At 41.8% G+C, this 20,718-nt stretch overlaps 1 protein-coding gene across 1 annotated transcript in view; it reads left to right on the forward strand.

The window, feature by feature from the left end:
- Positions 1 to 13,239, forward strand: part of ell (elongation factor RNA polymerase II) — a 30,711-nt gene extending 17,472 nt beyond the window's left edge. The window contains exons 4-12 of the mRNA XM_079593520.1: positions 2,141 to 2,304; positions 4,357 to 4,598; positions 4,986 to 5,110; positions 7,098 to 7,188; positions 7,414 to 7,960; positions 9,585 to 9,651; positions 9,824 to 9,995; positions 10,759 to 10,803; positions 10,893 to 13,239. Of these exons, the coding sequence (XP_079449646.1) occupies positions 2,141 to 2,304; positions 4,357 to 4,598; positions 4,986 to 5,110; positions 7,098 to 7,188; positions 7,414 to 7,960; positions 9,585 to 9,651; positions 9,824 to 9,995; positions 10,759 to 10,803; positions 10,893 to 11,009 (1,570 nt within the window). The 3' untranslated portion in view covers positions 11,010 to 13,239. The remainder of the gene's footprint in view (positions 1 to 2,140; positions 2,305 to 4,356; positions 4,599 to 4,985; positions 5,111 to 7,097; positions 7,189 to 7,413; positions 7,961 to 9,584; positions 9,652 to 9,823; positions 9,996 to 10,758; positions 10,804 to 10,892) is intronic.
- Positions 13,240 to 20,718: the final 7,479 nt, after the last annotated feature.

Below are 20,718 nucleotides of genomic sequence, written 5' to 3' on the forward strand. Positions count from 1 at the left end.
CTTTTATTCAGACAGATTCCTGCAATCTCAAGGTAGTGTGACGATTTCTGATGTACGAGTGCGTTTGTCTTTTGAAAGGAAATGTAACCATGAAAACAGTTGATTTGATGTCATCAGACAACGTCAAAAAACTTGCATCCATGGCATCATTACGAGCACCATCTGTTCCTTTCTCTGTTCTCGCTACTGTTCAGCTCTGGATGAACACCAGAACAGAGAGAATAAATTGAATTTGGCCAATTGTCCAACCAAATGAGGAAACTGGGAATGCATACTGTTGCTGCTGTTAATGTCCTCCCATGTTCACAATAAGATCAAAGGGTCAGCTGAAGTTCAGGCGTTACATGGTTAAGTTTCTCTTTTTACAACAAAAGGCCAATTTTAAGCCATTTGTTGTCGATTTGTGATTTTTGTATTTCTCATACTGTTAGTCCAACTTTTCACCATCTTCAGGCAGTTGCACCACATAATTAGCTAATTTGTCATTTTAGCTGTAGCTTTCGTTCAATGAAAGTAAACTCCCAGCATTGAAGATCATTGTATAATGATGACAAAGACCTTGAATTCTGGATCGCCCTTTTGGGGATTGATCTTATCCGCTTGTTAAATCATGATGTGAGGAATGCTCATTCCAGGTCCTAGCCTCTACTCGTTTCACTTGAATACTTGAAATCTCAAAAGCTGTTTATGAGCACAATTTATTCATAATACAAATTTAAGCTAAGCATTTAAAAACATACAGTGTACACTACAGTCTCCGTGCTCAGTGTCCCAGACACGATTTATAAGATGAATCACTGTCTGGCCATCTTGGATTTTGTTATGAAGATAAAGGTCAGGATTATAATTTTTTTAAACTACACGACGACGACGGTAGTATTACATCACATTGTGAGTTTATTAGCTTTGTTTGTTGTTTTGGGGCGCTTGGTAGAGCGTTTGGACCCGGAAGCTGTGGCGCGTGATGTCAGACTTAACAAGCGGATGGTATTCAGCCTATATCTTTAACCACTAGATCACATGACTCTTGTGTCAAGTGCCAGTTTAGTATGGTTTGTTAGGTTGACTGAGTTTTTTTTATTATTTTTTTAAGAATTAAATTAGAAATTGTATAAATATACACTACTGTCCCAAATTTTTGATTTTGAAAGAAGGCCAAAGCAGCACTTAGACTGCATTTTAGTAAAAAAAAAAAAAAAACAGTAAGTGTGAAATTACTTTAAAATAACTTTTTTATTTATTTATTGTAATATATTAAATGTAACTTATTCCTATGATACAAAGCTGAATTTTCAACATCCTTACTAACATTTCTTATGAATGTTAAAAATAGCTGTGCGGCTTATTGCTTAATATTTTTGTGGAAGCGTGATGAATGGAAAGATAAGTAGTAAAAAAATAAGATAACACATTTTTTATCTGTCTTTTGATCAATTTAATGCATTCTTTGTGAATAAAATATTAATTTATTTTATTACAAATCTTACTAACCGCTAACAGTAGTGTAATTTTTCCATAATTTATGATGCTTACAATTATTTTTATGCATATTTTAAATGAAAAAATAAAAAAATACTGAATTTTATATAATTTGATTAAATATTAACCCTAAAAAAATCTGAAAAATGTGATATACTAGCCCTAATCTAGTCAGCCCTACTAACATTGTCCATGAAGTTCTCTAAATGTATCTGTAGCACCAGCTATCAAAGCATCAAATTCAAAGCAAACAAATTCACTTGCTTCATCAACGTTTCAAGACCATTACTGTCAGACTTCTTGTTCTGCTGAGAACAGTGTTATTATGCATATTCAGTAATTTAGCAGCTTATTTTTACAGGGCTTCCTTCCGACTACTTTCGAAAACCTGCCAACTTGCTGTTTTGCACAGGCATAGTGGGAAAACAGTGCCTTAACTGTGATCAGATGTTGCCAAGCTTAGGGCAAGCAGATCAAAGGCATTTGACTGGGTTTCAGGGATCGTAAGGAACCTCTCTACAGGTGTTGCCCTTTATAGGACGCCCATCCAACCACCTGGGCTGTAAATGAGCCATTGCAACACATTTGAAATGCATAACTGGTGAGAAGGTGGCGTAGTCTGTGCCATTTGGAGTGTCTGACAGGCTTGGTTTCTGTCCAGTGAAGGGAGCATACAGCTGGACTGCCTGGGAGGGATCCAGGACAAAATCACGGTGTGCGCCACAGACGACTCCTACCAGAAAGCCAGGCAAAGCATGGCTCAGGCCGAGGAGGAGACCCGCAGCCGTGGCGCCATCGTCATCAAGCCTGGCGGGAGATACGTGGGTAGGTTTGACGCATCTTGGGCCGGCACAATTGAATGTATGCGGCTGTTCCTGTAAGGCTTGAGCGGAAGAACCTCGTTTTGGTCAATCCATCTGTTTACACAGTGCGCACAGACAGGTGGGAGAGGGGGGTGCGATCAGAGCCAGTTTGTCTCCACATGTCTGAAACTGCAGCGTGCTACATGATTTATGAAGCTGTTGGTTTCTGGTGCTCGCTAAAAATATTATATGGAGTACTCTGTAACTTGCACAAAACTATCAAACAGTAGCTTTCACCAAAGATGAAGTCGAATAAAAAATGTGCCCCCCTCAAATTGGAATAAATAATTACAGGGTCCCTGCGGGTCCTTAAACGGGGTTTATGCGGGGCATTAAAAAGCATTGAAAGTCATTAAATAGATTTTTGTGAAAATTAAGGCCTTAAATAGCATTAAAAAGCATTCCGTTTTAATCCTACAGGCATTACAAATGCGGATATAGGTTTGAAGAATTTTATACTGTCAATTTATTTGAATATAGCCTTCATTTTTTATTATTATTTGCTGTCGCAAAATATGTACGTTAGTGTGATAACCATGCGGAACCAGTTAGGTAATTGCTTCCGGCTGGAGCTGAATTGCTGTGATGCGGAGGTGACGCGGGCATTTTGTACCGCAGGAATAAAACTAGACCAGAAAAATGGGAAAGTGCAAATTCCAGCAGAAATTGCTGGAAGACCGTTTAATGCATTAAAACATTTAACGTAATTAACATAGCATCTGTTTTTTGTTTTTTTTTCTGTTTTTTTTCTCATCATCGTTTGGCTAGCTTTACATTATATGATCCCGGTCTTATTCATGCAAATGCTTTGAACCTGAACTTTGCTTGAACGAACAGTAACACACAATTATGCCAAAATGTCAGTTTTGTCGAGTATCCTCATAACATACGAGCAGTCTTGAGCTAAAGTCTAAAATGAACGTAAAGAGTTGTGAGTTTTGTAGCTTTATTAAGGATTAGTCTGTTTAATCTATAATTTATGCAGGGCAGACTGTGATAACTTTATTACATTTCTGTATATTATTCTGTAAATGTTAGACAGGAAGGGCACAGGTAAATGACATTTATTATGGGTTTATGTAAGGATTGTTTGAAGGATTGTTCAGTGATGCTGACCTTCATTCATAAAAAAAAGATGCCATTAAATACGTATTTGAAATATACTATCTTTATGTTGTTTATCGATTGACAGCACAAACATATATATATATATATATATATATATATATATATATATATATATATATATATATATATATATATATATTATACTGATACACACTGATAAACACCTGCCGCCCGTCCACACGAAAATGTAGACTTTTGGAAACCAAGACGTGGCTGCCCTCATTCACTCCCTGATTGGCTCTTCTGGATCATTGCATATCCTTCCCTGATTCATCAAGCCCCTATCATATGACCATTATGCTACCGGAACTTGACAATATAAACCCGCCTCGACGACCATGTAAACAATAACATGGAGACGGAACTGCAAGCTTTGCTGACTTTGTTGTCCTTTTAGCAGCCATTATGCAGTTAAACTCTGCATTCTATTATTAGAGCATTCGGCAACGGTTTATACTACGCGCATGCCCAGTGTGCATGAATGGTTATGTGACATGCGTTTTCAGTCGTGTAGTGTCGATGGAGATATTTTTTTAAATGCAGTAAAATTTTAAATTGCTGTGTTAAAATGAAAACGCACTAGTGTAGATTGGGCCTAATATGCGCAGCTGCTTTGTGTACAGAGGTTACCAGGGTAACATATTTCTGCTGTTCCATAAGCGCCACCTACTGTCAGATAGCGTGTAGGTCCAGAAAACTAGTAAAGACATTGTTAAAACCATCCATGTGACTACAGTGGTTTAACCTTAATGTTATGAAGCGACTATTTTAACGATGTCTTTACTACCTTGATATACTTGAATACATTCAAGAGTCTACCCTCTGTTCGTTTAACATTTTTAAAAAAACTTCCATTTTGACCAACTTTTTTCCCTTTACTGTTCAGGTAAGCGTGTACAAATCCGGAAGCCGATAACGGGTGTGTCGGATGTGGCTCCGTCGCGGCGGATCTCGAGGCCGGTTATCGTCTCCAGCAGTCAGAAAAAGAGCCCGCCCCGGCCGCTGAGGGAACGGCTAGTGCATTTACTGGCCCTCAAGCCCTACCGCAAACCCGAACTGCTGGTGCGGCTCACGAAAGAAGGCCTGTCTCCTCAGGACAAGGAGACACTGGACAGCCTCCTGCAACAGGTTCGTAACCAACACTAGAAATACTAATTGATAACTTTGTTATACATACTAAAACACGATATCCATACTGCATGCTGTAAAAATAGTACAAGTAATATGCAGGTATAGAAGGGTTTTGGTTTGACTAATTTAGTTTGACCCATTCTAAATCGTGTTTTTGAACTCTACTTGGACATAATGGCTCAACCTAGACACATTTGTCAAAACGTAGACAAACTCAGGCCTGCATAAAGCCAAAGTATGTAATATACAGAGGCTGTCAGCACGCTGTTGTAGTGTTTGTTTTTCTGCACTGGTGTTGAAATACAGCGCTTATTTTTAGAGAGCCAAAGACTTAAGCCTCTTGTTTCATTTCGCTGTTTTGTTTTTTTTCCTGGCTGGGTGTAGGTGGCTAACCTGAATAGTAAGGACAACACCTTCACATTGAAGGATTGTTTGTTTAAGGAAGTTCAGAAGGACTGGCCTGGTTACACTGAGATGGACCAACAGATTCTGAAGAGAATTCTTGTACGGTAAGCTTCAGTGACTTTCATATCCAATACACGACAATATACTTCTTTCTATATCACAACGCATTTCAACTGCAATATTGCTTGAGTTTTTTTGCCTTTTTGGTAGTTGTACAGCTTTATTCACTCATGGCTGGCCCGCAGATTTTTATCAGATTTTCAAAATGTGAGGCACAATCTTGGAGATTTAAAAAAAATCATAGACTTGTACCTATAGTGTGTGTGTGTGCCGCGATGTGACCAAGACAGCACAACACGCAATAACAGAATCCATTCACAAACAACCAGATTCCCAACTGTAAACATGGGAAATCTCTCAATCTTTCGTGGTCAAATGTGACTTAATATACAAAGATGGTGGACGATGGGCAAGAATAAATGTTGATAGTCTTCTGCGTTTAACCGAAATATCACTGAAAAAAGAAAAGGGTTTGGATGAAGTGGTGTTCTGTTTCTATCTTCCGTCAGCTCGGTTTCTGATTGGGTTTGGTTTCGTTCCACTTGACAATCTAGAGTGCGTGTGTGTTAGTCCTCGAGGTCCAGAGGACTAAGATTTATGATTTGAGATCATAAATAATCACTCTTAACACGCATCACACCACAGGAAAATCATAAAATAAACTTTAGAACCATCAAGATTATCGTGACTTTACCTGGCTGGGATTGTCAGAAGGGGAGAATTCGGCCCCAAATCAGCCCGATTATTTTGTATTGTGTAGGTGCCTTTGCATGGAACCGTCTGGGTTCCCATGAACTCTGGTGGCGTAAGACCCCTGGAAGCTAAATTTAGAGGGGCCATGCTACATGCTAGACTGGGGAGAACATGGTGTTGTGATATCCGTTCAAAACTAAATTAAAATATTTGCCAGAAACAAACCGAACACCCGTGTGGAACACACTACACACGCTTGCACTTTGAGACTGGTGGTGAAGCTTATCAGCTGACGGGCCTTTTTACATCCACACACACACACACCCCTCTTGCACTCTCCACCCACTTTCCCATCTGGTCTTGAACGACGTGCTGTCATGTAAGAGCCGTGACTGTGTGCAGTTGGGAGGTTAGTGATGCAACCTTATTCCAGCACATGCTGATCCGTGTGTGGGTGGCACAGGGCCAGGGCCAGGCCGTGCATGGGCATACGCAGTTTGATCGAGACCATAGCGACTCATGCCCACCCACCTACTCCCAGGCATAGACCCCTGTCCATGCACCCTCGACATGGAGGCGGGGCCTGCTATCAGGACACATTGTCCCGTGTCGTACTGCCCCCTGTTGACATGCACACAAACTCCCTCAGTGCACTTGACCTCAAGCAGCATTATGAACTTTGGCTGATTGTTTGATTTTATTATTTTAGTGCACTTAAGTTACCATGTTTGATGTTAAAATACACACTTATATGGAAAATTAAATAATCTGAAGTGATTGGAGTGCCCATTCTCTGTGGTGGTGTTTTGCATAACTCTGACCAACGACACATAACTTTGTCAAGTGGCAAAAATGTTATGCATTTACACTGGCCATATTTCAATGTACATGTTGTTTTAACTGATGATATATGTCGCACTAGTTGGTCAATCTTTTTTTCCAAGAATCTTTTGGTCAGTACATTTGTTTTCCTGCTGTGCCATTTAAATGTATTTAGTGCAGTAATGCGTTTGCCAAAGTGACATTAAAACGGCTTCATCGTATTCTGTCTTCATGAAGACTAGTCGGAATTGTCAAAAATGTTGTGTATCTGCGTATCAGTAAATTGCTTATCAATTGCAAGACAAGTTCAGATAGGTCTTTATCAGAGATATTATGATGCTTCAATAATTAATATCTGTTTTAGTTTATTTTTCTGGAGTTATACATGCAAACCAATTAAAGATAAACATTTTTACAGCACAGTCGCACTTTTCTGGATTAGTCCGGTTCTTTTGATCTCACTGAGTTCCTTGGTTCTTTTTAAACTGATGATTCCTCTTCTTACATTCTCCACAGAAAACTGTGTAAGCCTCAGAGCAGTGCCCCCGTGTCTGTGGAGAGCCCGGTCAGCCCGCACAAAGAGCCAGCCAGCAGCTCACCCTCTCAGGTCAGCCTTTTGCCTCGTTTTAGACGCATCAAAGCTTGAATAGAACCGTTATGATGGATCTGTTTGTGTTATGAGGAAATATGTAAGGGTAAATCTTTTCTTGTGCCCACGTGTCATCAAATCATTCATCAAAATGATGCACTACTAGTAAACAACTGCTAAACTTTTTAATCACTATTTAATAACATCCCAGTTTAACAAACCATCATTGTTCTTGGCCAACAGAAACGACCTGCAGCAGACTTCATCGATCCCCTGGCCAATAAGAAACCCAGAATATCGCATCTAGCTAGCAAGTCTACAGGCCTCATCAATGGCAAACTGAGCTCATCCAATGGTAAGGACTCTTCTAGTTCTCAAGCTGCAGAGACGTCGTCGAGCTCTCAAATCCCTCCGCTGGAGATCCCCCGACCCTTCGACCCCCTTTCGGATGTCAGCAACGACTCCAACGGCAGAGACTGTGAAAGTCTGGAGGCGGCAGTGGCGGAAAGACTGAGTCAGCCCCCGTCATTCGCCCCTCGCTCCACAACGCAAGAGGAAGTTCTGGGATCCTTGTCCCCAACCCTCAGCAGCCAGGACGGACCTCAGACCCAGACCGCTCAACTCTCGCTGCATGGCAAGCCTAAGAAGAAGTCCAAAAAACACAAGGACAAAGACAAGTCTAAGGAAAAAGACCGAGAGCGGGACATGAAGAAGGAGAGGAGAGTTGATGAAGACCATGGCTTGGATCAGAGGAAAGCCTGTGATGTCACAACAAGCGATGGGAGGACAGGTGCGGATTACTTTCTCTGAATAATTTATAATGTCAAGGGTTATGATGTCAGAAAGCACCTCAGACTGCAGCAGGTGAATCTCGATTAGTTCTATGACACAAAAGATTTTGTATTTCGGATCTTGAGTATTTTGGAGAGTGTTGTTTAGCAAACAAGTAAACGGCAAAAAAAGTTGATTTAATAAACAACCAACTTTAGTTTAGGTAAATAGTTGTACAGGAGGCCCATCAATTGAACAAAAAGTAGTCCAACTAACACATTCGGTTGGTGAAGTAATTGGCGGAATCGTTCAGACAACTCTCTGACTAGTCAATTAGTCGAACAACCAACCTAGTCGTTAGTGAGGCCGATTTAATTGGTTTAATTGACAATTACTAGTCCAAAATCCGACAGTGGGTTAGTGAGGTCATGCGCTAAATAATTTCAGGCAACACACCAACTATTCGATTAGTAGTCCTGCAACCGACCTAGTTTGTTAGTTGGGTCGATTTGTTGAATAGTCGCTCAGATAACCCATCAATTATTTGATTAATAGTCTAACAACAGACTAGTTGATTAGTGACGTCAATTAGCTAAATAGTTATTCAGACGGCTCACCAACTAGTTCATTAATGGTCATAACATCTAGAGTTGGCCTGTTAGCAAGGTCAATTAGTGGAAAAGTCACTCAGACAATCTATCGAATATATAAGTAGTCTAACAACCGATAAGTAGTGGTGGCGAGAAGCCCCCACAAAGGTTACAAAAGGGTTAATTTCTTGAGGCTTCATTTGCTCACAATACCACCTGGTGGTCAAAACAAGAAAGTGGAAAACAAGCAGATACAGTGTAGGCAGGTCATCTGTAATGTGTTTTGCACCATTTAAAGCTTAGAAATAACGGTGAAAAAAATTATTCCACATATATTCCACAGACTAATCTATTTATATGAATATAATGTGTAGTTTCTGGTGGTATATAATGATTTTATAACATAACTGTGTAATACATGTATTGGCTTGAAATTAATGGGGCTATCAAATGTGTGTAAATCAATACTTTGGGCATAATAGGCAGGAGGAGCAATATATTATTATTCTGAAACCAGAAAGTGGCTGGGTTTATATATGTCAATGTCGCGCCAAGATTCAAACCACTTCCCTAACCAGTCAGGTCGAAGCGAGGCGTCGGACGTCATCGATGACGTCATTGGTCTAAAGCGATACAAGCCTCTACGTGCTTCACTGAAAGCTCCCGGGATTTCTCGACACATGCGTCGGCACATATTGTAACATCACTACCGACAAGTATGTTAGTGAGGTTAATTCTATAAATAGTAGTTTAGAAAGCCCACAACACAAGCTAGTTGTTGAATAGTCATTCAGACTGTCCATCTTTTTTCCAATCAATTATGATTGGTCAGTTAGTTCAAAAGTCAAAAGACAGTCCACAAACCAGTCGATTAGTAGTTCAACAACTGACCTAGTCAACCAGTGAGGTTGATGAGTGCAAACATCCCTCTTCAGATTGTTTTTAGCTGTTTTTTTAAGTGTGGACTGACGTCATGGCATATTGTCCTTGTTCCTTAGTCTGCAGGATAAAACTGTCCTTGAAATCCTTTTTTTTTCTTTTTTTTTTTCTCAGGTATAAACGGAACGTGCAACAGCTCCAGTATTCCTGCATCTTCATCAGAGACGACAGACTATTTATTGTAAGCACCTCTTTATACATTTTCAAGTTGGTCTTTTCACTCAGCTTTTGCGTCAGGTTTGTTAAAAACAAAACAAAAGTTGCGTTATATAACTGAAAGAAAATGAAAATATCATTAAACTTTTATGAAGTTTATAAAACTGTTGTTTTTTTCCGCTTGGTTTCCTAAACAGAAAATACACCGTGATAAGCTCGCAAGAGCAACGTCAGACTTACAAGATTGACTTCAACTTGGAGTACAGCGAGTACCGGGGCCTGCACTCACGGATAGAGGGCATCACCCGACAGTTCACTATACTCGACACCGAGCTCAAACAACTCCAGCAAGGCACAGACAAGTACAAGGTATCTTTATTGAAAAGCCCATACCAAAAATGCAGTGCATCCATCCACGCATATGATTACAACTCATTTTTTAGTAATATGCTGTCGGCCCCAGCCTGATCCCAGAAGCCATGTCTTCCTCCGGAAAATGAAAAATTAAAGAGGGTAGTTGATTCATCCAGGGTCCTACTGTAATTTTCACCTCTTGATAAATTGGAAACTGTTAGTGTTTTTCTTCCCTTGCCTCTACCAATCTAGTCCGGGAGAGTAATGAAATGAACAACAATCATCTGACCGATTAAAGGCAATCGTGTTAAATAACCAGAGCATTATGTTGTCAGGCATCATTTATTTCTCCTACACGGAGTCATAATACTTTATAGGGCTCAATAATAAAGTTATCCCGCTGGCTTGCGGCCAGTTTGAGAGTTACAGGTCAGGTGACAACTGCCATTTGCATTATGTTATGTAAAACTGTTACCAGATCTGGCTAGGAGAATTAAGCAACATGGTTTGACAAAACGACAAAGGCGGCAGAAACAAGGGAGGAAATGTATGTAGTGTCTTGAACAGTTAGTGGGGATATTTGACCGCTACTACTTTGGTCAATCATACTTTGTGCTATAAGCGCTAACAGGATTGGGCGCTAACTTGATTTAGTAAAAAAGCAGATCATAGAGCTTCTCTTCAAACTCTTTTGATTGTCTATGGTCTTATTGCACGTTTGAAACTACTGTATTCAAGCAGGAACATCATTGATAAGCTCTGTTTCTCCTTTTCACAGACAATCCACAACCAGATACTTGAAGAGTATCGTAAAATCAAAAAGGTAAACCGACGGTCTCTTCCACCATTTTTTGTTTTGTTCAAAACATGCTTTGCGTTTAAAATGCTGATCACGTTCTCTTCTTTTCTCAGACTAATCCAAACTATAGCCAAGAGAAGAACCGCTGTGAATATCTACACAACAAACTGGCACATATTAAAAAACTGATAGCAGAATATGATCAACAGCAACTTCAAAACTGGCACTAATAATATTTTTTCGTCTCATTGTTTTTTCTTTCTCCCTTGAGAAAAAGAAACAAACTCTGGATTTTTTGTTTTGTTTTTGTTTTTCTTGGTTTTCACTAAAAACAAGTTGCTCTAATGTAAAATGCCACGAAACTGATTCCTTTCCCCCCCCTCTGTAGTGGCCAAGTGCTCTAGTAAGGACAACGCAGACCCATGAATATCATTTATGGGACGTGGGACATGGGCATACTCAGCCATGCTCACCTGTGTAGCCGAATGCATTGTGGGATTGGTTGCCAGCTCCCTTCCATTCTCGAATGTGTGAAAGGAAAAACTTTCTTTGAAGCTCTTTTCCTGGCTTTGCGAACGAGGATAACCAACCATAACCATTCCCAGATTCGAATAGTTTAAGGTTTATGGAAAGGAAGAAGAAAAAAAATTAAGTGGATATTATTTTTCTGTATGTACTAAAATGGAAGGTCCTAATGATAAACTATATTTTATTTTATTTTCTTTTATATTTATTTTTTCCTTTTTTTTTTTGTTGTCTTCCATAGGCATACATCAGTCCGATTATGATTTCACACTCCTCAGATTGAGTGCTAAACATCTTGTCCCGTCCCTTTGGTCTTATCTCCTTAATCAGTATTTTATGCAAAAGCTGCCTTGGATTTCAAGAGATCCCTATCGCAGTACACTTTTCCCCATTTTCCTTTTTTTTTTTTCTTTTAGAGTGCTGTAGTGTCTGAAACGGCACTACCGGGCTCCTTATTTTGTGCAATGCGCTAGACCACGTGCAATGGACATGAATCAGATGCCTATCCGAGGAAGATCACCGTCTGTTTAGAGGCTTTGACAGAATCAGTATTAAGCGATGGTAAAGCTCCATACGGATGAACTTTGCCATTCCAGAAGTGAGGGTAGCGCTTCGGTGTCGGCACTTTTTTTGCAATATTACATGCTTTTGAATGAAAAATATTGCTTTATCACAACCCTCATCATATTGAATCATGAATCAGGTGTGGTTGTAAAAAGTGCAGGCGAAATTGTGCCTCACGTGAGCCGCGCGTCGTCCCTCAGGTATCTAGAGTGATCCAATATTGCTAGTTACGAGCGTGACGGTAACATCACTTGCTTGGTATTCTTCCAGAAAATGGTGATTGTATCCCTTTAACGTAGCCCTATGGTGTTTCCAATGGGCTGGTTGGTGAAGAGACGAAATGGCAGAAACGCAACCTTCGCTCGCTGTCTGAACCCTTTAGCAATTCAATGCTTTCTTGAATACTGAGTATTTGTGGGGCGTTTGACCATTTCAGACAGTATTTTCATTACGAGATGACTGTTAAATTCCATTAAGGCCATCTCATCGTGGAGGATCCATTACAAACCTCTGACGTGCTCCTCGCATTACTGTGGCATCCGCCTCGTGGACGCTCGACCACAAGTTGATCATCTGTCAGGTCCTGTTGAAGCATCAGTTGTACTTCTGATATCTGAACTCTTTTTATGTTTAAATATTAAAATTCAGCACTTTGCTCAGCTTCTTGCTGTTACTCTTACCTGGGTTTTGTTGCAAGGAGACACTTGCTCTGTCTGTCTGTGTATGCATGCTTTCTGACTGTTGAAGACATGAAAAAGGGTAAAGGCCAGTGTTTAGAGCGGTTTTACACTGCGGTTTAATGTTCAAGAGCATTTGAAGCCAAATACTTCTCAAATTGCCCCCGAATTTACCTGGCCAGCATCAGTTTAGTGTTGCGATTTTTAGAGCGCAATTACGAGAATTTAAATAAAGCCACATTTGACTCTTCTGAATCGATTGTTTAAAAGCAATTGAGAAATTTAAATCAACAATTCACAATCTCAAATTTACCAGGTAAACCACATATTTAGTCCTGAGAATTATTTTAGTCACGGTCTTTAACGTTACCCGAAGAAACAGTCTGAAAACGCTGCAAACAATTCAACGACAAATACGAATGACGTTTGTTTGGATTGGAAACTGCTACGATTCTTCAAACAATGTCGAGACAACCGGGAGGGGGAATTGTGCCAAATGACCTGTTGTATAGGTTTGCATCAGATGAAATGTTGCTGTTTTAGCAAAAGAGAAAAGAAAACTAAAGGGAGTGGGAGGAGCTTTGGGACGAAGGCTTGCGATGTCAACGCTAAAACCCAAAGCGCGCTTTTTGAAATAACAAGGGACCGGGACTGAAATTTATCTTGGTATTTCAATAAAATTCTTGGAAAACTTGCTTTTTATTCTGAAGTGTTATTTTGTGTGTCCAAATTGTTTCTTAAGGTGTGTTCAAGTCCTCTTGGGAAGTTCTTATTTACGAATTTCGCATTTACGAGTTGGGAAGTAGTTTGTCGTTCAAGTCACGTTCTTTGGAGGAAGATGGAGGTGTACTTAATTAATTACACAAAAATACAGCAAGGTTTTCAAACTAGTTCTAAAAAATAAAGAACAAAGAATGTTTTGCTTTTTTATGGGGCCACTCAAAACTGTTACATTACAATACAATTATATTATTTAGCTTGTGTAAAAGAAAAAAGCCAGACAACGTCACTGCTAAATTCCTATAGAACTGGGGTACAAAACCACCACCCTGCACCATTTAGCTTCAACTTTAATTAAACTCGCATCATCCAGCCAGTCAAGTCTCTCAGGTTTATTTGAAAACTATGGGTGTTGGAGCAGGCCTGTGGTGGCCCTCCAGGACCCTGGGTAAAATTATACCCAAGGTCGTATATGTGTATTGACAAATCAATTACATTTTTACCATCTTATATTCTGCATAACTGTAAAGTTTGTCAACGTGAATTTAAAAAAAAATCCATTATGATGAGCCTTGTGTTCTGTGAAGGGGGCTGTTTAGATCATGTTAGACAAATCCAGTTTTCCTTATGATAGATGGATAGTCTGCATGACAGTTCTCCAGATAACTTTAAAAGTTTCTACAAAATATATAGAAACAACTAGGATATGATGTCCTCGTCAATTTTATCCCATCTTGATGCACGACCGAGTGTCCAGTCAAATTTATTTCACAAAACACATCGTTTCCAAACAGCTTAAAGTTATAATTGTATGTCTATAATTCCCTAATGCTTGTAGGCCTAAAGGCGGGCGTACACGGTGCGAGTTCGGACACTCGGGAGGTCGTGAGATATATTGCACACGTTACGAGTCAGTTAAACTGATAATCGCGTCAAAGCAGCTGGTACACGGCACGACTGTCCTCCTGCACGAATTTTATCCCGAGCTGGTGGTTAAACACAGTTTCTGTGAGAGCTTTCAATGTTTCAGGCAATAGCTTCAGATAGAAAAATGACAGAAATGTGTGTGCAAATGCAGATACTAGCCATTCCGTTCAACATAAAAACGAGAGAGAGAGAGAGAGAGAGAGAGAGAGAGAGAGAGAGAGAGAGAGAGAGTGTGTGTGTGTGTGTGTGTGTGACAGTGTATGCGCACGCTGTGTGGTTGCTGCCACTGAGGTATAGCCCCATCGATCTAGCCTGTGAGGCGGTTGTGTATGATTTGGCAATAGGGGATAGCCTATACGCTGGTGAAAATCGGGCCGACTCCCCGAATTTTTTAAACATGTTTAAAAATGATCGGGAGGTCGGGGAGGTGCTCATAACGTGCTCGGCTCGGCTCGTAATTCCTCTCACACGCTGCGAGCCGCGACCATGCGAGCATCACCGATTTGCACTCGATTTCTCCCGAGTGAAAAAATAATCTGCGAGCTCGTAAAACAGCAAAAAATCGCACCGTGTACGCCCGCCTTAAGTTTCAGGGCTGGGCAATATAACTGACCTAAGTGATCCAGATAGATCTACCTACATTACATATATACAAGTATAATTTATAGTGTTGTCTAGCAGATAAATCGTTCACAGACTTTACTTTGTAAGTTTCCCAGCCGTGAAAAAATCAGGCACATATGTCAGGAAACCTGATTCCTGCGGCCACATGTTAATGTCCATGGACCACTGGTTCTTTGGTAAATTGTAGGGATTACTGTCGAGTCAAATTGCCTTTAATTTAAGAAGATATAAATCGTTTGTTTTGCCAGTCATGTTCCAAGAAGTTTTGCCACTCATCTGTCAACTGAAGAGGCGTGATCCGTGGGTGAAGTGACGTCATCGCGCACCCACTGACACGCCCCAACTCGTAACTCGTATTTACGACTTTGTTGTGACGTTCAACTCGTAAATACGATATTTCCTACATCCATTAAAGGGATAGTTCATCCAACATTTTAAACTGTCATTTACTCACCCTCAAGCTGTACCAAACCTGTATGAGTTTTGTTGAACACAAAAGAAGATATTAAAGAATGTTGGTAATCAAACAGTTGACGGTAGGCTACCCATTGACTTCCATAGTAGGAAAAAAATACTATGGAAGTCAATGGCTTCCATTTACTTTGTGGTTACCGTCATTCTTATAAATATCTTCTTTTATGTTCAACAGAAGAAAGAAACTCACAGGCTTGGAACATGAGGGTGACTAAATGATGACAGAATTATTTGCATAGACAGTTCAGTCAATAGCCACTAGATGGCAGCACAGGTTTTGTTTTTGATCAAGTTGTTGTAGTGCCTTTATTTACAGTCAGTAGGTCAGTTTATCAGCGTAAATATGATCATATCTGTTCGGAAATAGTTCTTAAATATCATATTGTGTACTGCATTTATTCTAGTGGCTTTTTGTTTCTTATTTGGTACTCCACCCCCTTTATAAACACTGGCCTACTAAACTCTGAGTAGAGGGCATGTTTGGATGTAGGCCTATACTATAAGGGAAATGTCATGTGAAATCCTCAGCTGTCTTCATGGTTCTACGCTGGCCTCAATTTTAGGAGAGCTCGAGGGGAGTCAGCGAGTTCAGTTTGGCACTGCGCCAGCCTCTTGTTCCTGGCTCATTTGGGTCTCTCCCTGCCCCGGTCCTCGTTCATCCCGTTACAACACACCGAACCCCCTGACAGTTGGAAGACGCCCTCAAGATTTAAGACTTTTCCTTCCTGTTTGCTTAGGCCCACAAATTGCACTCTAATTGTCCAACTTTTACATTTCCCTCAAGATTATGGGAATGCACTTTTAATATAGCTTCGAGACCATGTTTGGGATGGGTTTGCTATTCATATACAAGCTGTTTGTCACTGGTTGAATGTAGAACAACAACGTTCAGAGTATTATGGTGGATTCCACATGTTTTTGCTTTGTGCAGTAATTCAGTAGCCTATATCTCAACATCACACAGTGTAAGAAGTGCTGGAATGCTTGACTTTAATACGCCTTGTTTCATGTTGAGAAATCCACAATCTAAATCAGAAATGTACATTTAATAATAGCAACAGGTTAGGGGTGGGTGATATGGAAAAAATATCATGATTCATGATTTAATCACGATTCTTTTTCATGTTTTACTAATTTGCAAGTGACTGAGCATTCCAGCCAAACTAATGTCTCCATTTTAAAAACAAATCCTTACAAGGTAACAAAATATTTAAAAAAAGAATGGCAGACATTTAGGCCAAAGAGGCGAAGATAATAATGTCATTTTCTTTTTTATTAAAAGATACACATTACATATACACAACGTATAATATACAAATTATTTAAACAGTGCTTTATTTTTTCAGCTGCAGTAGATGTATTTAACAGAAGCATTCAAGAAAGAAATTAAATTAAACAAATATAAAAATAAAACACTACATATACAGTGAAGTCTAAGTTATACACTGATGCTTATTAAATCTACTATTTAAAGTTCTCAGAGCAGTGAGTGATTTTCTCTTTGCTTTTGTTGTTTTAGAAATTAATACAGGTTTGGAACAACATTAGAGTGAGTAAATTTTTTTAATTTTTGGTTGAACTTTCCTTTTAAGGACAAGTGGCAGCATGTTTACTATTAGGCTACTGTCACTATAAGACCGGCACGCATCTAATGTACATGCATATGACACGCACCCAATTTTCACGGACACCGACAAAACAAAACCCGACACGGACATCAGCACAGGCATGGACACACACCAACACTGACACACACGGACACACCGCCACGGACACAGACCGACGGACATTGGCACGGACACACATTTGACTTGGTTACATGAGACTCACCAACTGTGGTTATACAAACAAAACTAGACAAGATACAATGGAAACATGAGGGCTATTTATACACCAAGATTAACAAGAAACACCTGTGAACAATCATGACGATCAACCAATAAGAATATGGCATTAGGGGTGGGCGATATGGCAAAAATATATAAAAAAAATTTTAAGGAAAACCACCAGCAAGGGCATAGTCACAGACACAAACCGACACACAGGCATGGACTCCGGCACGGGCACCGGCACGGGCACTGACACGGACACGGACACACACCAGCATGGAAACACACCAGCACACAGGCACGGACTCTGGCGCGACCACCAGCACGGGCACCGACACGGACACACACCAGCACACAGGCACGGACACACACCAGCACACAGGCACGGACACACACCAGCACACAGGCACGGACACACACCAGCACACAGGCACAGAAACACACCAGCACACACACAGGCCCGGACACCGGCACGGACACACCAGCACACACACAGGCACGGACACCGGCACGGACACACCAGCACACACACCAGCACACACACAGGGACGGACATCGGCACGGAAACACACCAGCACACAGGCCTGGACACCGGCACGGACACACCAGCACACACACAGGCACGGACACCGGCACGGACACACCAGCACACACACAGGCACGGACACACCAGCACACACACAGGCACGGACATCGGCACGGAAACACACCAGCACACAGGCCTGGACACCGGCACGGACACACCAGCACACACACAGGCACGGACACCGGCACGGACACACCAGCGCACACACAGGCACGGACACACCAGCACACACACAGGCACGGACACACCAGCACACACACAGGCACGGACACCGGCACGGACACACCAGCACACACACAGGCACGGACACACCAGCACACACACAGGCACGGACATCGGCACGGAAACACACCAGCACACACACAGGCACGGACTTTGGCACGGAAACACACCAGCACACACACAGGCACGGAAACACACCAGCACACACACAGGCACGGACTTTGGCACGGAAACACACCAGCACACACACAGGCACGGACATCGGCATGGAAACACACCAGCACACACACAGGCACGGACACACCAGCACACACACAGGCACGGACATCGGCACGGAAACACACCAGCACACACACAGGCACGGACTTTGGCACGGAAACACACCAGCACACACACAGGCACAGGCACGGACACACACCAGCACACACACAGGCACGGACATCGGCACGGAAACACACCAGCACACACACAGGCACGGACACCGGCACGGACACACCAGCACACACACAGGCACGGACACACACCAGCACACACACAGGCACGGACACACACCAGCACACACACAGGCACGGACACACACCAGCACACACACAGGCACGGACACCGGCACGGACACACCAGCACACACACAGGCACGGACACACACAGGCACGGACACACCAGCACACACACAGGCACGGACACACACCAGCACACACACAGGCACGGACACACACCAGCACACACACAGGCACGGACACCGGCACGGACACACACCAGCACACACACAGGCACGGACACCGGCACGGACACACCAGCACACACACAGGCACGGACACACACCAGCACACACACAGGCACGGACACACCAGCACACACACAGGCACGGACACACACCAGCACACACACAGGCACGGACACACACCAGCACACACACAGGCACAGACACACACCAGCACACACACAGGCACGGACATCGGCACGGAAACACACCAGCACACACACAGGCGCGGACATCGGCATGGAAACACCAGCACACACACAGGCACGGACACACCAGCACACACACAGGCACGGACACCGGCACGGACACACCAGCACACACACAGGCACGGACACCGGCACGGACACACCAGCACACACACAGGCACGGACACACCAGCACACACACAGGCACGGACACACCAGCACACACACAGGCACGGACACACCAGCACACACACAGGGACGGACACACACACAGGCACGGACACACACAGGCACGGACACCGGCACGGACACACCAGCACACACACAGGCACGGACACAGGCACGGACACACCAGCACATACACAGGCACGGACACACCAGCACACACACAGGCACGGACACACCAGCACACACACAGGCACGGACACACCAGCACACACACAGGGACGGACACACACCAGCACACACACAGGCACGGACACACACCAGCACACACACAGGCACGGACACACACCAGCACACACACAGGCCCGGACACACACCAGCACACCAGCAAGGAACACCAGCATGGACACACACGACACACACAGGCCCGCACACACAAGACACAACAAAACACCTGAATTTGACATGGTTACATAAGATTCACCAACAGCAGTTACACAAACAAAACTTAACAAAGATACAGTAGAAACATGAGGGCTATTTATACACCAAGACTTATGTTATGATTAACAAGAAACACCTGTGAACAATCATGACGATCAACCAATAAGAATATGCCATTGTGGGCGATGTGGCAAAAATATATCAATATTTTTTCAAGAAAATCACGATTTTTTTCATGCTGGTTTTACTATTTCACAAGTGACTAAGCATTACAGCCAAACTAATGTCCCTGTTTTAAAAACAAAGCCTTACAAGGTAACATAATACAACAAAATAAAAAGAATGACAGACATTTAGGCCAAAGTGGCGAAGATATTAATTTATTAATTATAATATTTTTATTTTATATTAAAAGATAAGAACAAAGATACACATTACATATACACAACGTATAATATAAAAATAAATTAAACGGTGCTTTAGTTTTTCAGCTACAGTTTATTTTTGTTTTAGAAATGAATACAGGTTTGGAACAATATTAGTGTTCATCTCTGGCCAACGAACGAACAGTGTATGATTATGATTCAGGCAGCATTACAGGTCAGAGTCAGCTTGGATTGGACAATCAGAATATTATCCAGTTCCATCTGGTTGAAGATCGGAGTCATCACGCCGGTATGGAGACGGGTTTGTTGAGGATCAGTGCCGATGGCTGTCGGGTCGATGAGGCCTTCACAGGGGAGAGTCTAGTAAAGTAATGAATTCTAGTTTGTAAACAAATGATTATTTTGAAAAATTTAGCATTGGCGAATGTTCAGTTGAATAAAAAAGGACAGAATTTTAATTTTTGGGGGAAACTAGGCCTATCCTTTTAGGGACAAGCGGCAGCATGTTTACTATTAGGCTACTGTCACTTTAAGACTGGCATCTAATATACACGCATATGACACCCAAGATGTTATTAGGACCAACATTTGATGCTAAATTCATATTTTCTGTATTAATGTTGAATTATGCTACTTTATAATAACTTTGTCTCTGTTCTCAAATCTCAACAAAAAAAAACTAAACTAAAAAGAAAGCTAAATATTAGTTTCACCTTTTCACACTGTATTTGAAAGTAAGGGCCCAGCAAACTGATCCTGATAGTAAACATGAATTCTTTGCATTCGGCACATGTGCTAGGGGGGGAAATGGTACGTCCCGCCCAGTCAACGGTTATTGGCACCGGAAT

This window comes from Phoxinus phoxinus, assembly GCF_949152265.1.
Source record: "Phoxinus phoxinus genome assembly, chromosome: 20".
In the NCBI taxonomy this organism is placed as follows: Eukaryota; Metazoa; Chordata; class Actinopteri; order Cypriniformes; family Leuciscidae; genus Phoxinus; species Phoxinus phoxinus.